Source organism: Babylonia areolata, chromosome 1 (genome assembly GCF_041734735.1).
Source record: "Babylonia areolata isolate BAREFJ2019XMU chromosome 1, ASM4173473v1, whole genome shotgun sequence".
NCBI lineage: Eukaryota > Metazoa > Mollusca > Gastropoda > Neogastropoda > Buccinidae > Babylonia > Babylonia areolata.
The window spans coordinates 57,226,220-57,243,719 of NC_134876.1; the positions used below are offsets into that span (position 1 = coordinate 57,226,220).

Consider the following 17,500-nt stretch of genomic DNA (forward strand, 5'->3'; position numbering starts at 1 on the left):
GCGTGTGCCTGTGTGTATGTGTGTGTGTGAGTGTGTGTGTGCGTACGTGCGTGCGTGCGTGCATGTGTGTGTGTGTGCGTGCGTGCATGTGTGTGTGTGTGTGCGCGCGCGTGTGCCTGTGTGTATGTGTGAGTGTGTGTGTGCGTACGTGTGTGCGTGCGTGCATGTGTGTGTGTGTGTGTGTGTGTGTGTGTGTGTGTGTGTATCTGTGTCTGCGCGTGTGACGCCCATCCCAGGACAGATGACCCCAGGCTGGCAGCAGGCCATAGACACAACACGGCAGCAGAGGTCAGCGAGGAGTGGGGAACCCTGTCGACACAGTAAACCTTTCAGGAAAAAAACACCCCCGCCGTGTTTCACGTGCTACAAGCACAACAACTCAGGTTCTTCAGGCCCCTCTACCTTCCTTCCTACTCCATGCTGCTGACGGCTGAGGTGTAAACAGACATCGATACCGTGAAAAATGACATCGGTCTTCGCACTGCTTGGAGCCAGGCAAGGGGAGCTTGGGTTTGGATGGAGATGACAGAAAAAGGTTTGGAGGTAGGGGTGGGGGTGGGGGTGGGGGTTCAGGGGGACGGGGGTGGGGGGTGGGGGATGGCGGTGGGGGTGGAGAGTAAACAAAGGTTCACTTATAGCTCGGCAACGTCAGGAATATATCACAAATAGTCGGCTATGCGCGCGAACGTAACATGTACGCACACCCTTCCACACACAAACACACACACACACACACAAACAAACGCGCGCACGCACGCACGCACACATGCACACACACACATATATATACACTCACACACGCTCGAACACCCCCCCCCCCACACACACACACACACACACTGCAAAACAAACCTATAAACTCCTAATCCCCCTACTAGAAGTAACCCCTACAATAAATCACAATCGTGCCCCCTGTCGCAAAACCCTGCTGGCACGATTGAACAAGCTGTTTCAGACGGGAGGCCTCCAAAAGAAAAACTCCCAAACACACACGCCTGCGGCATGCCAAACTACACCAGGACATCGGTCAAGTGTGACACAGCCAGCACTCCTTTTTGTCAGTGTTGCTAAATGTTCGCCATCAGCATATATACCCTGGTAAACATTAAAAAAACAAAAACCCATCATGAGAACAAACCCAGAGATGCTGCTTTGCTGAAATCACCAGTCGGTATACAAGCCGGCTCCACTGATTTCGACAAAAACGTAAAAGCAAACGAAAATGAAGAAGTTTCTGGATTTGTTAAACGTCTCCATTACATGTAGACACACCCAACAGATGTTATATATATATATATATATATTATATATATATATATATATATACACAGAGACAGAGAGAGAGAGGGAGAGAGAGAGAGAGAGAGGGAGAGACAGAGACAGAGAGAGAGAGACAGAGAGAGACCTATCAAACAAACAGGACAGGAGCCAAAACATACAGCAAATTTTCCGCGCAATATTTTTGTCTCTGGCCTTCATCAGGGGACTTTAACGCCGAATCGCAGCGTACAACAGAGAGAGAGAGAGAGAGAGAGAGAGAGAGAGAGAGAGTGGGGTGGGGTGTGGGGTTGTGGGGGGTGGGGAAGAGAGACAGACAGACAGACAGAGGACGTTTAACAAATCCACGTGTGAATGACAAAGCGCGCACACCCACACTTCCACCGACAAGTACGCTCGTCATTAATGTCACTTCACTGAGATTAGATTCAATTCAAAGGTCAAGGACAGGACACGATGTATAACACAAAAAAACGAAGCAAAAAAAAAAGAAAAAAAAAAAAAAAGAAAAAAAAGCATAAATTATCATCGTATTATGCCGCTCCCTCTCTCTCTCTCTCTCTCTCTCACACACACACACACCACTCGGTGACTCACCGCCACGTAGTCCTTCTCGCTGGAGAGCCCCCTGGCGGCCAGCACGTGACCCTGCACCAGGTTGTCCACGTGCAGGAAGTCCACCAGACTGTCACGTGACCCGTACGTCATCACCACCAGACCCTGCTCCAGGTAGGACTGAAACCAGCGACAACGTCAGGTCCAGTTTGAAGAGGAACGTTCGGAAAATCCGTTGTCTGTGTCTGTCTGTCTGTCTTTCTGTGTATGTGTGTGTCCCTGTGAGAAAGATATAATTCAGAACTATCCTTAACGCACCAGTTTCATTTGATTAGATCAATAATATTGTCGTTGACTATTCATTCTGCTCAATGTTTTGTTCATATGGGTGCCCGTATAACAGCTTTAACCATACAAAAATATGTCGGTGACCTTACATCAGTGCACAGCTCTCTCTCTCTCTCTCTCTCTCTCTCTCTCTCTCACACACACACACACACACATGTGCACTATTTTTTTTCTTTTTACCCCGCCCCCACTTTTGTTTATCCCCAGACAAAGAATAAATCACTCCAGAAAGTGATAAGTGCTGTCTGATGTGGTTTATTATTTTATTTTATTTTTTATTCTTATACATCATTCCTTGCTGATGCTGGTGCTGGTTCTCATTCTACAAGCAAAAAAGCTGATGGGTTATTTATGCCATCTGTGGGACGGACCTGGTCAGATGGTTTGTCAGACCTTGTTCACTGATCGATCGATGGCGAGATGTCTGGTCAGGATCCACGCCCTCCGCTCACAGACAGACGCTTCAAAAAATGTATGGATCTACATCTCTGAGGGATCGCCCATCATCACGCTTATCACCCTCCCCCCTCTGCCCCCCCCCCCCCCCCCCTGGCACCTCTCCCTCCCCCTCCCCCGCCTACATCGTCTTTTCTCTGTCTTCTTCAGCCACACATTAGCAAACCCAGACGTCCCTGCAGTTATGTACACACACGATGATTACACTAAAAGGGAGAGTATGAACCACAGGATTCAGACATATGCACAAAATGATAACATACACCCATAAACACCAACGATTCTGAGGCTTTCTAGATGTGTTGCGAGCCGTGGCCACGAGAATAGGTATATCTGTCAACATTTCGCGTGTTATGTGTGACTGATGCTCCAGTGGTCTGCTGCCGCTGACCTCTAGCACTGACAGCAACAGGTTTCAAGTCCCGCGGGGTCCTTGATCTTATCCATTGGTCAGGGTTTTTTTTTTTTTTCATCACTGATTTCTACATCTTTTGAGGGACCGCCGTCCTTACACGCTTCACTCACTACCGCTTTTCTCTTGTTTTATTTAGCCACACATTAACAGCCTCCTCCCTCGCTCCCCCCCCCACTCCCTGCGCGCGCGCGCAGACACACACACACGGACACACATATACACACGCACACACCCATAACCACCCCCCCCAAGCGCGCGCGCGCGCGCGCACACACACACACACAAACACATACACACGCACGCACGCACACACACAAGCACACATTCGGAACAGTATGATGCACATGCACACTGCTGACACTGGAGCATACAGAGAGTCTGAACACTGGGACACACACACACACACACACACACACACACACGCACACACGCACACACACACACACACACACACACACACACACACACATTCTTGACCATTCTGTCACCTAGCTCCTTCGAGGTCCGCTGCCAGAGGGATCTTACACTCTGCTCAAGAATTAGTTTCACGGTGTCAGCACATAACATGGTAACTGAAGAATACACCAAAATACAGTTAAAAACAAAACCAGCAGCCAGCAAGACAAACACAGGCTGCAATGCCACTCCAGCATCCATCCTTATTCCGCCCTCTGACGTGAAGGAAAGGACTGAAGGAGAACGATACAGGGCACAGAGCACCCCTCGCTTCCTGACTGACTGTTTTCAATAACGCTCTGTTTTCACAGGGCACAGAGTACCTCTCGTCCTGTTTTCAATAACGCTCTGTTTTCACAGTGCACAGAGCATATCTCGCTTCCTGACTCTTTTCAATAACGCTCTGTTTTCACAGAACACAGAACATCCCTGGCTTCCTGGCGGACTGTTTTCAATAACGCTCTGTTTTCACAGTGCACAGAGCACCCCTCGCTTCCTGACTGTTTTCAATAACGCTCTGTTTTCACGGGGCACAGAGCACCCCTCGCTTCCTGACTGTTTTCAATAACGCTCTGTTTTCACAGTGCACAGAGCACCCCTCGCTTCCTGACTGTTTTCAATAACGCTCTGTTTTCACAGGGCACAGAGCACCCCTCGCTTCCTGACTGTTTTCAATAACGCTCTGTTTTCACAGTGCACAGAGCATCCCTCGCTTCCTGACTGTTTTCAATAACGCTCTGTTTTCACGGGGCACAGAGCACCCCTCGCTTCCTGACTGTTTTCAATAACGCTCTGTTTTCACAGTGCACAGAGCACCCCTCGCTTCCTGACTGTTTTCAATAACGCTCTGTTTTCACAGGGCACAGAGCACCCCTCGCTTCCTGACTGTTTTCAATAACGCTCTGTTTTCACAGTGCACAGAGCATATCTCGCTTCCTGACTGTTTTCAATAACGCTCTGTTTTCACAGGGCACAGAGCACCCCTCGCTTCCTGGCTGACTGTTTTCAATAACGCTCTGTTTTTACAGGGCACAGAGTAATCCCTGGCTTGCTGACTGACTGTTTTCAATAACGCTCTGTTTTCACGGGGCACAGAGCATCCCTCGCTTCCTGACTGACTGTTTTCAATAACGCTCTGTTTTCACAGGGCACAGAGCACCCCTCGCTTCCTGACTGTTTTCAATAACGCTCTGTTTTCACAGTGCACAGAGCACCCCTCGCTTCCTGACTGTTTTCAATAACGCTCTGTTTTCACAGTGCACAGAGCACCCCTCGCTTCCTGACTGACTGTTTTCAATAACGCTCTGTTTTCACAGGGCACAGAGCATTCCTCGCTTCCTGACTGTTTTCAATAACGCTCTGTTTTCACAGTGCACAGAGCATATCTCGCTTCCTGACTGTTTTCAATAACGCTCTGTTTTCACAGGGCACAGAGCACCCCTCGCTTCCTGACTGTTTTCAATAACGCTCTGTTTTCACAGGGCACAGAGCATATCTCGCTTCCTGACTGTTTTCAATAACGCTCTGTTTTCACAGAGCACATAGCATCCCTCGCTTCCTGACTGTTTTCAATAACGCTCTGTTTTCACAGAGCACATAGCATCCCTCGCTTCCTGACTGTTTTCAATAACGCTCTGTTTTCACAGTGCACAGAGCATCCCTCGCTTCCTGACTGTTTTCAATAACGCTCTGTTTTCACAGGGCACAGAGCATATCTCGCTTCCTGGTTGACTGTTTTCGCCAACGCTCTGTTTTCACAGGGCACAGAGCAATCCTGGCTTCCTGACTGACTGTTTTCAATAACGCTCTGTTTTCACAGTGCACAGAGCATATCTCGCTTCCTGACTGTTTTCAATAACGCTCTGTTTTCACAGGGCACAGAGCATATCTCGCTTCCTGACTGTTTTCAATAACGCTCTGTTTTCACAGGGCACAGAGCAATCCCTGGCTTGCTGACTGACTGTTTTCAATAACGCTCTGTTTTCACAGGGCACAGAGCAATCCCTGGCTTCGTGGCTGACTGTTTTCAATAACGCTCTGTTTTCACAGGGCACAGAGCATATCTCGCTTCCTGGTTGACTGTTTTCGATAACGCTCTGTTTTCACGGGGCACAGAGCATATCTCGCTTACTGACTGTTTTCAATAACGCTCTGTTTTCACAGGGCACAGAGCACCCCTCGCTTCCTGACTGACTGTTTTCAATAACGCTCTGTTTTCACAGGGCACAGAGCATTCCTCGCTTCCTGACTGACTGTTTTCAATAACGCTCTGTTTTCACAGGGCACAGAGCATCCCTCGCTTCCTGGCTGACTGTTTTCAATAACGCTCTGTTTTCACAGGGCACAGAGCATATCTCGCTTCCTGACTGTTTTCAATAACGCTCTGTTTTCACAGGGCACAGAGCATATCTCGCTTCCTGACTGTTTTCAATAACGCTCTGTTTTCACAGGGCACAGAGCATATCTCGCTTCCTGACTGTTTTCAATAACGCTCTGTTTTCACAGGGCACAGAGCATATCCCTGGCTTGCTGACTGACTGTTTTCAATAACGCTCTGTTTTCACAGTGCACAGAGCATATCTCGCTTCCTGGTTGACTGTTTTCGATAACGCTCTGTTTTCACAGGGCACAGAGCATATCTCGCTTCCTGACTGTTTTCAATAACGCTCTGTTTTCACAGTGCACAGAGCATATCTCGCTTCCTGACTGTTTTCAATAACGCTCTGTTTTCACAGTGCACAGAGCATATCTCGCTTCCTGACTGTTTTCAATAACGCTCTGTTTTCACAGGGCACAGAGCAGTCCCTCGCTTGCCTGACTGTTTTCAATAACGCTCTGTTTTCACAGGGCACAGAGCATATCTCGCTTCCTGACTGTTTTCAATAACGCTCTGTTTTCACAGTGCACAGAGCACCCCTCGCTTCCTGACTGTTTTCAATAACGCTCTGTTTTCACAGGGCACAGAGTAATCCCTCGCTTGGTGACTGACTGTTTTCAATAACGCTCTGTTTTCACAGGGCACAGAGCACCCCTCGCTTCCTGACTGACTGTTTTCAATAACGCTCTGTTTTCACAGGGCACAGAGCACCCCTCGCTTCCTGACTGACTGTTTTCAATAACGCTCTGTTTTCACAGGGCACAGAGCATCCTTCGCTTCCTGACTGACTGTTTTCAATAACGCTCTGTTTTCACAGGGCACAGAGCATATCTCGCTTCCTGACTGCTTTCAATAACGCTCTGTTTTCACAGGGCACAGAGCATATCTCGCTTCCTGACTGTTTTCAATAACGCTCTGTTTTCACAGTGCACAGAGCATATCTCGCTTCCTGACTGACTGTTTTCAATAACGCTCTGTTTTCACAGTGCACAGAGCATACCTCGCTTCCTGACTGTTTTCAATAACGCTCTGTTTTCACAGGGCACAGAGCACCCCTCGCTTCCTGACTGTTTTCAATAACGCTCTGTTTTCACAGGGCACAGAGCACCCCTCGCTTCCTGACTGACTGTTTTCAATAACGCTCTGTTTTCACAGGGCACAGAACATCCCTCGCTTCCTGGCTGACTGTTTTCAATAACGCTCTGTTTTCACGGGGCACAGAGCAGTTCCAGACTTGCTGACTGTTTTCATTAACGCTCTGTTTTCACAGGCCTGTGGCGCCACTGTGGACACACCTGTTTTTTTGTTTTTGTTTTGTTTTGTTTTGTTTTTCTATCAATACAAGACATTGGGAGGTTTTCTCCTGTTTTTCTTTCCCTTCCTTTCCCTCTCCTTTATTCTAGTTTCTGTTTACCTCCTTTCTGTTGTCTTTACTGTGACGTAGAGCCCTTCAGGAGATAGTGTGGTGGGAGCGTGCACGGGGAAAGAAATAGGGGAAAAGAGCTGAAAGGCAGACAGGTAACTTCTTTCAATGTTGTTGCATACATACAAAACTTTGAGAACCGTTGATAAGAATGACACCCCCCCCCCCTCTCTTTATCTATCTATCTATCTACCGCCCCCCCCCCCACCCACACACACCCCTTCCCACCGACCCCCCACACACTTTTCCTGAATCATTAAATCTTGTTTTTCTTTTTGTTACTGATTTATTGACAAAAGACCCAAAGACAGAACTTCCTATGTCGACAGACAGTCCCTAACAAAAGACTGGTTTGCTCTAACATTTCAAACTTGAACTTGCCTTGGGTCCTTTTCGTGTTTTTATTTTTCCTTCTTTTTTTCTGTTTAGATTTTCTCTCTTCACAACAAGAACTTATTTTTGGCTTATGTCCTGTTCCTGATCACGAACATAATCCTAACAAAATGAATTCTACCCTTCTATGTGTTTTAAAAAAAAAATGAATAGATTAATAGCATGTCCTGTCAGGTCCTCATAGTCTATCTAAAACGGTCGACAATAATATCCCCAAACAAGACGGCTTCAACACCAATGCGAGTTATGAAAAAAAATGACCAAAAACCAAAAAACGGGTACTAACAGCGCATTACGCAGGCTAATCCAAGCCAAGTGTAAAAGGGAATGGGGACATTTTGCGTTAATGGAACGTCCGAAAGGCACCGAAAAAAAAAATCGTTGTTTAGGGCGAAAAAAATCTATGAAAATATCTTACACTTGAGTGCTGTAGCCTATCCCCACAAACATACCGCCAGCAACAACTTGCAATATCCGGAGAAAGCCATCATCTAGCTCAGCAAATTGTATATCTGAACACAATGCGGAATTCTGGAGGCCCGTGGTTCTGCTAAAAGACGTAAAACCCTAACAACCCGTCATTTGGTGTCTGGACGAAGATAGCAGTAAGGGGCAAACGAAGAGACTCGTGAAATATTTCATGAATCAAGGAACCATTTTGAAGTTATTTTTTCTTTCAAACGTAAAAAGACAAGCTAAGAAAAGTTGTCATGTAGTTCAGTTTAATGCGATAGTAAATATGTACAGTCAGTCTCAGACTGTAAGTAATGCCTACGATCCGTATCTTTCAGAGACAGGGAGTGTGGTTACAGTCATAGCGAAAGGTCACAACCAGTGTCGTGACTGGTGTCTCACTCTGACAAGTCTCCTGAGATCCGCAGAAACGTGGCGTCGACTGTGTTTGGAAACAAAACATTTCTGAAATTGATACCTGGTAAAGGTAACCTCTGATGACATGGTTTTTAAGAAACTGGAAATTGTGGCGTTGCGAGCAGTTTTGTCAAAATCCAGGAAATGAACATGCTGTTTATTCAGTTTTGAAAATATATGGTTGCATCAGAAATACGTTTTATTAATCATCATGGAATTAAGATCATCATTATAGCGCAAGTCAAACTGTCTCACCGTATTGGAGGGATTCAGCAACAAAACAACAACAAGAAAATTATCCAAGGGTAACAAAACTTCGGAGATTTTAGAACAGACCACCTACTTGCGATGCTGTCTACAGACGTACGAACTGGATATCCCTTCTTCCCCTGGGTTCGTTGGCATGTAACTGCCTTGTTAAATCCTTTATACGTGTACACTACGTGTGCCATCATTTTTACCCTGACATTTAGCAAGCCATTGAGAATGGTTTTTGCTGGGTGTGCCTCCATAACCCACCACGCGACTTGTTCTTCCCAAAAAGAAATCTACACATGCTGCACATCTGATTCATTTACAGTGGCTTTCTATAGAGTCCCGCATTCACAACAAGCCAGCGACACACGCCTTCACACATTTTTGACGAGAATCATCTCTCACATCTCTCATCTGTAATGTAAACCTATGAACCGTGCAGAACATTAAGATCTACTTCTGCGAAGCTGTTTAGAGTCCCAAGGACCAATCTGAAATGCGCAGGAAAGAGGTGTTTTGGAGCTTAAGTTCTCCAAGTTTGGAATTCTCTACCACCGTCTCTCAGAAATGCCCATGATCTCTACGCCTTTAAGTCAGATTTGAAAACTTACCATTTCCGTGAGCATTTATGTTCTGGGCATAACGGATAAATCAGTCTGTCTTTTTATGTGAACCTGTTTTACTGCACGGTATATCTTATGTATTATGGTCTTAGATGTGACTCACGTTTTTATGAGCTGGTTAACACTCTGTGTGTGTGTGTGTGTGTGTGTGTGTGTGTGCGCGCGCGCGCGCACGCGTGCGTGTGTGTGTACGCATGCGTGCGTGTGTGCGTGCATGTGTGTGTGTTCCACAATTTGTATATTATATTCTTAATCCTAGTGTGTGTGTGCACACGTGTGTACATGGTACAGTGTCCTGGCACGCATGTGTGTCTGAGTGAGTGTTTTCTTCATGAAACGTATTTCATTTTAATTCCAGCATTCCTCACTGGAAAATGTTCATTGTTTAACGGAGTTAGAAATGCGCTGCTATATTACGCGAGAATTGATTTGTATACCAGTGAACGCTTCGGGTGTTTTTGTCGACGTCAAGTTTTTATGATGTTTTCATGTCATGTTTGCTTTTAACTGGATCATGTTTGGCGCTCTGAGCAGCAATTGTACTGGAATTCGCGCCGTATATAAGTTATGCATACTCCTCTTCCTCCTGCTACTACTACTGCTTATTATTATTATTATTATTATTATTATCGCACGGTGGCATGAGTTACGGGATCTTTAACACGCGTGTCTGGTCTTTTGCATGCATTTTCAGGAGGGTACCAGGCCAGGAGGTCTGCATACACTGTACTGGGAGCCCGGAAACATCTCCACCCTCACTCCACACGGCGCTGACCGATTCGAACCAGGGACCTGCCATGATTTTGGGTTTTTTTTTTCATAGGAAAGTTACAGGTTAAAGGTCCCATATGCTTTTACGGCCATCGGGGCAGTGAATTCATATCCACTGTGTTCAGGGCACGGCATAGTAAGGCGGGTTCCAATCCTCTCCCGCCGCAGTTTAAACCTTCTCCAGCCGAAATCAGGTATGTATCTATCAACACGTGGGTCTGATCTTTTGCATGCATTTTCAGGAGGGTACCAGGCCAGGAGGTCTGCATACACTGTACTGGGAGCCCGGAAACATCTCCACCCTCACTCCACCAGGCGCTGACCGATTCGAACCAGGGACCTGCCATGATTTTGGGTTTTTTTTTCATAGGAAAGTTACAGGTTAAAGGTCCCATATGCTTTTACGGTCATCGGGGCAGTGAATTCATATCCACTGTGTCCAGGGCTCGGCATAGTAAGGCGGGTTCCAATCCTCTCCCGCCGCAGTTTAAACCTTCTCCAGCCGAAATCAGGTATCTATCTATCAACACGTGGGTGGTGGTGAGGGAGATCGGAGTAAAGTGTCGTTCCCAATGATACAACATCATGCCGAAATGGAGCCTCGAACCCTGATCACTGGTGAAGACTGGATCACGGGTCCAACGCTTCACCGATACTGCCACGGCGCCTCCAGTCCTGTGGTGCAGCAGTCCAAAGGTCTGACGACTGGGCCATCATGCCTGTCAGCGGTTCTCTTCAGAGGTCTTCACCTTTTGTCAGGCTCTCTTGGGAAGCTGGCCTGACTGATGGGTTCTATTATTCATTGTTAGTTTCTTACGGAATCGGGACTTTTCTTCTTTCTTTTTAGTCCCCAGTCTTTCACTACCAGGTTCCTTCTGTAATATATAGTCCTGTTGAGAACAGTCCCCCCAAACCGCTGACAAGTCTCTTTTCTCTCCTTTCTTTGCTCCCCCTCTTTCTCTTTCTTTCTTTCTTTCATTCTTTCTTTCCTTCCGTGCTCCTTTCTCTACTCCTCGAACGTTTTGAGCAAAGTAATCCTGGGTACAGACCACGGCAATTCATACTTGTACAAGCGAGATTGGCCGCAGAGTCTTATGACGCAAATTTTGCCCCAGCCCCATTCACACACACACACACACACACACACACAACCAAGAAACGACTTTAGTGATCATAGCTTTTTTCTTTCTTTCTTTTTGCCTATTCACACAATACCTACAGACACACCCATACAGAGATGAATGTGAACTAATCTCTTGGAAAAGGGAGACCAACAGAACAAACGGACAATATTACTGTCCGCTACGATATACACAAGTCGTCGAAGCCTGTTATTACGGCTGTAGGTACTCACACAGAAGAAGGCTGAACTGTACAGTCCTTGTTTTTTCATCCCTGAGGTACACATACATAAGTCCTTTTCCTGGGCTTTGGGGAAGTAACTGAGGGTGGATGAGTGGGCTGACCACCAGGCACACAGGCAGCATCAGTACATGATGGTGCTTCTCTTGACACAGTGGAGAGTCAGGGCTGTGGGGGTAGGGGACTTTTCTCACACACAAAAAAACCCCTCCCTCCCCTTCAAAGCCTTTCCAGGAGGAAGCAGACGCACCTCTTCATTTCTCCTTTTCATCCTCTCCCCAAACCGCTCCACACGGACCAGGGACATTCATATTGACTCGGCCCCCTGGGCCCCATCCAGACCTCACCCAGTAATTCCACCACGGCGGGGCACACACACACACACACACACACACACACAGGGAGAGAGAGAGAGAGAGAGACGGGGTTAGCGAGGTGTTATACCGCCTGCTTCCAATAACTACCACCAACCATACGGACCCTTCTGAGAAAGATGCAGTAAGCTACAACAACTATGTCATTTTCTCTTAGGGCTCTTAACTTGCTTGCCATGATTTTAACCGAAGGTATTACCGACAGAAGAAAGAAAGTGTGTGTGTGTGTGTGTGTGTGTGTGTGTACATTGCTAACTGCATTTGTCGCGTGCCCGGCCAACATTTGGTTTCTGGCTGAACGAGCTGGGAGAGGAAGGGGCAGCGTGGGGCACGGTGGGAATGTGGGGAGAGCAGTAGGGGGTGGGGGAGGGAGACAGGGAGGGGGTGGGGAGTGTAGGAGAGGGGGGAGGAGGGGGTCAGACGGGGTGAGGTCTTTGATCGTGAGATGGGTGGGAATAGGGGTGGGGGTGTGGGGGGGGGGGGAGCGCAGGTCTGGTCTGCTGGTCTGGTCTGTCCCGCACAAGTGGGTCAGCATCGCCTGTCTGGTCCCGTGTTTCCACTCTGGTTGGGGGGCTGCTCGCCACCAGTGGCTTGCTGCCCGTGCAACGGGTTGGAAGTTTGGTTCAAAGACCCGCCTTCTACGTCCTCTGGCTGCACAAACATCTTGTGGGGTTGGTCATCAGCATACATCATCGTTACATACCATGTAGCCTAGCAGCCTTGCTCGCTCCCAGCTGACTGGCAGACAACTCGAATTATCATTTACTTTTGCACGGGCAGCCACCACAACAGCTGAGACAATGACTCTGTTCAAATTGCAAACAGTGCGCCCATTTACGAAAACATCCAAATTGTTTATAAATCCAAATCAACGCTAGCATCATTCACTGTCATAAGATGCCTGTTGTGCCTGCACTGTAGGGCTGCTTCTGATCTCAGTTCCGGTAGATTTGATTTTCCCCCCTAAAATATCTTGCCTGGCTGAATGTTCGTCGTGATTACGTCATTTCTCTACTTGCCAGTTCGATGGCATGTACTGTGCCACGTTAAAACTGTTGCAAACAACGCGGCCCATTGGATTGCTCTGGCCAACCTTCGAGGCGAACTCAGTAGTAAGACAACCCGCTATCAGTCCGCCGTCTGCTAGCGAATCAAACGCTATTTCCGGCTGGATCTGGATGACTCATTCACCGCAGTGGCCACTGTTCTCTGAGATAAGTAGATTATCTTGTTGCTCTGTTTTTGTCAACCTTTTATGCATTCGAAATGTTATTTTCGTCCATGTTTGTTATTTTGTGCGGCCTTCTGGGAAGTCTAGAAATTAAGTCATTAACATCGCCGGTTTGCGTCAGTTTCCTGAAGTTTAATTCAATGTTTTTGTTTCTCTTTGCTCTCAGTCAGTCTGGATCTTTCTCTACTTCCCAGATCTATGTGGCTCGAAGTTGTTTTTTTTGTTTTTTTTTTTTTTTTTTTAAATAACTTTTTCCGATCGCTAGGCCTCACATTCCACCCTAGCCCCCCTCCCCTCCCCACTTTCCCCAACCCCTCCCAAGTTATCCCACTTGGAGGTTGGTTTCGTTGAAAGTTATGCTTCTGCTTTGGCTAGCGCTGACGTTGAGGCCAGACATGTCCCCACAAGGGGATTGGGTGTCCGCCCTCTGTCTCCAGTCAGTCAGTGCACTGAGAAGACTCTCAGTGGGGGGCACCGCTCACTTTATTCCTCCCTCCCATCCCTCAGTGGGGAGATGGGGTAGGGGTTTTGGGGAGGGGGGGGGGGCTCTCCGTTGCTCTCCCCAGGTCAGGCCACCCCAGTATCTCGCCATTCTCCCATGGTCTGCGCTAGGTTCGCAACCTCACGCCAAAGAACGGCCAGTGGAGGGCGGGTGGCGGCTCGTGGCTGCTGCCGCTCCCTTTGCTGGCGGCAGTTTGCTGTCGTGGGACGTGCGGGTCGTTGACGGAGCATGGGGACTGGCTGCCCGGTGGCCCTGAAGACGGTATTTGGCAGCCTGAATCTCCACCTCGATGAGCACTGGATCTCCGCACCAAACAACAGATTCTCACAATGCACCTGACCACCTCCTTGTCATCAAATAAACTTAAAAACACACAAAAAACCCCCAACAACAACCCAAAACACCACCAACAAAAACCATCAGACTTCCATTCCATCTGGACCAACACGACTCTAACGGTATATTGCTAATATGTCGGTCAACTCCACTCCACGTCAGGCTGACGACAGACCCCCTACCGAAACAGCCAGCCAGGACTCACTCCGTCGAACAAGGAACCAGGACCAGTACCAGGACCAGGACCTCAGCCCTCAACAACGTGGTCTTATACCTTATGGGCGTTTTCCAGTATGTCGTTCAATTCCGCTGTACCTTCAGGATGATCAGATTTCTGCAAACAGCCTTGCTTCACACCCCCCCCCCCTCCCGTCCTATGTCGCGTCACACACCGCGGTGTGTCTGCTACATGTATTTCTGCACCAGTGGAGTGATGGCCTAGAGGTAACGCGTCCGCCTAGGAAGCGAGAGAATCTGAGCGCGCTGGTTCTAATCACGGCTCAGGCGCCGATATTTTCTCCCCTTCCACTAGACCTTGAGTGGTGGTCTGGACGCTAGTCATTCGGATGAGACGATAAGCCGAGGTCCCGTGTGCAGCATGCACTTAGCGCACGTAAAAGAACCCACGGCTGCAAAGGGGTTCCTGGCAAAATTCTGTAGAAAAATCCACTTGGATAGGAAAAACAAATAAAACTGCACGCAGGAAGAAAAAAAAAGAAAAGAAAAAAGGGTGGCGCTGTAGCGTAGCGACGCGCTCTCTCTGGGGAGAGCAGCCCAAATTTCACACAGAGAAATCTGCTGTGATAAAAAGAAATACAAATACAACAACAACAACAATAACAAAACAAAATAAAACCAAAAAAAAAACAAAAAAAAAAACAAAACACACACACACACACACACACACACACACACACACAAAATACCACGTAAACTCTATAACAACACCCCAGCCTGTGTGAGAATCCATAACCTTATTATTATCCACAGATCTGAAAATAGATCAGTGATTGTTATCCCTCCATTGTCCCTACCCCTCATTACCTCCCCTGCTACACGACACTCCCCTAAACCCCGGTCCATTACACACACAACAGGCCACGGACGAAGACCGGAACACAAGCACGCACACAGAAACTGACACAAACGCGGGCGCAAGCATGCACGTATGCACACACACACACACACACACACACACACACACACACACACACACACACACACACACACACACACTTAGAGGAAGGATAGAGAGAGACAGGTACATATATATTGCACACACACACACACACACACACACACACACACACACACTTAAGGGAAGGAGAGAGAGAGAGGTACATATCTATTTCACACACACACACACACCACGCCCCCACACACAACACACACACACACACAGAATGAATGAATGAATTTTATTTACTGAGGGAAACACAGAAAGCATAAAATGCTTTTTCTAGGCTCTCTGAGACAGGCACAGAGACAGAGACAGACAGAGATAAAGACAGAGATAGACAGACAGAGAGGCAGACGAAAGGGGAAGAGAGTCAATGACAAATCATCAATTGAAGAGAGAGCGTGTGTATGTAATAGAAGGAGAGAGAGGGGGGAGGGAAGGGGTAAGGGAGTGGGAGCAGTTATCGATAAACCATCAATTCTCTCAGATTTGACGATGAAGCTCAATGTCTCGCGGAAAACATCTATAAATGCTTATACATGACGCGAAAATAATAATGCTCCATACATGACCGTGATATTTTCACGCGTGAGATTAAAGAGCGAGCTAGCACGCCAACACGGGAATCACACACACACACACACAGAGAGAGAGAGAGAGAGAGATCAGATTCCTGATGGTGTATTCATGTATGGAAGAATGCGAACATTATCATTTTATAAAACATTACATTATAATGCCTGTGAACGTCAAAGCACCCAGTCAAACAAAACTATAGGTAAAACAACACTGCGGTTTGGAATGTAGAAAAAAAAAAGAAAAAAAAAAAAGGACAAAAACAAAAACAAGCAAACGTTCTCACGAAATAGCAATTTCTCTGAATTTGAAAGCTCAAAAATAGAGAACGTTTTCGAACAATTTCACGGTAGGATAATGACATTAGTGAGTTCAATTTAAATAATGTAGGTTGTCTATTATGTTCAGGCGGAATAAATTCTTCTCGAATATTCCTTTGAAATATACAACAAAGAACGAAGTGCATCTCGTTATCTTGTGAATCTTTACCTAATGGACAAATTAAATCATTCTTAACACATGTTCTGTGTATATGATAATGGAACGCGAAGTCTGAAACATCTAATCTAAATCTTGTTATATGTTTTAAATGTCTCTCCATATTTAACACCCAAGTAAGGTTTCAGGTCAGACACGTTGCAAAAAACATTTATATAAACTAAACTTTTCACTATTTTTACCATACGATCAGATCATTTCCACCATCTACAATAGATCAATCGTTGGCGAAAAACACAAATAAACGCCTGAATTCTGCCTTCGTTACCCAGTTCAATCTGCCTCTTGCATTTAAATCATAGAACAGACTTTAAGGTTACCGTGATATTCTGATATCCTTTCACCATAAACTAAACCATTGGGCGTTTGCCTGTCTACACCTCAAAGCAAACGTTTGGACTGATTCACAACGAAGAGCAGCTTTACCTAAGCCCCATAATTTATATTATTATTTATATTATTAGGCATACGAAACTTCTTCATAATGCAAAGTAGAACGTTGGGCCAGTACCAGCAAGAGTTTTGCAAACACCAACAAAACTGAATGACAGAGAGAGAGAGAGAGAGAGAGAGGGACAGACACAGACAGACACACACACACACACACACACACACACACACACAGACACACACACACAGAATTTCACGCACACATGGACAGACAGACAGACAGAAAGATACACACACACACACACACACACACATGCTGAAACACCAACAGCCAAACAAACAAAAACACTTACAAAAACGCGCGCGCGATTGTACACACACACACACACACAACCCCCTCCTCCCACACACACATCCTCCTCCTACAACCACCACATACAACGCTCCCTCCTAGCAAATATCTAACCTCCCCTTACCCCCGCCCCCCCCCCCCCCCCCCCAAACACCCCTCCCCCCAGTTCCCTCCCTCCTCCGACCTCCCTGACCCCCCGCGCCATCATCGGTCACGTGTCAGCTCTTTCTCTGTTTCGCCTGGGTGGGTAGCGCGGGGAAAAGATTCCACGGCAAGCCTGGCAATAGCATTAGTCTGGGCAGCCAGCGGAGCGGAAAGCGTAGGGGAGGGGATGGGGGTGTGCGGGGCAGTGGAGACGTAAGAGAGGGGAGGTGGGGTCTGAGCAGAGAAAGATGTTGTGAGGACGGAGTGGCCATTGAGGAGGGCCCGTGGCTGTGATGATGGCTCCATGCCAGCCATGGTCGGTCTGTCCAGGCTGC

The 17,500-nt window shown here is 47.2% G+C and overlaps 1 protein-coding gene across 1 annotated transcript in view; it reads right to left on the reverse strand.

Moving 5' to 3' along the window:
- LOC143284593 (short-chain dehydrogenase/reductase family 42E member 1-like) overlaps positions 1 to 17,500 on the reverse strand; it is a 459,710-nt gene that overhangs the window by 15,724 nt on the left and 426,486 nt on the right. The window contains exon 7 of the mRNA XM_076591422.1: positions 1,876 to 2,013. Within this exon, the coding sequence (XP_076447537.1) occupies positions 1,876 to 2,013 (138 nt within the window). The remainder of the gene's footprint in view (positions 1 to 1,875; positions 2,014 to 17,500) is intronic.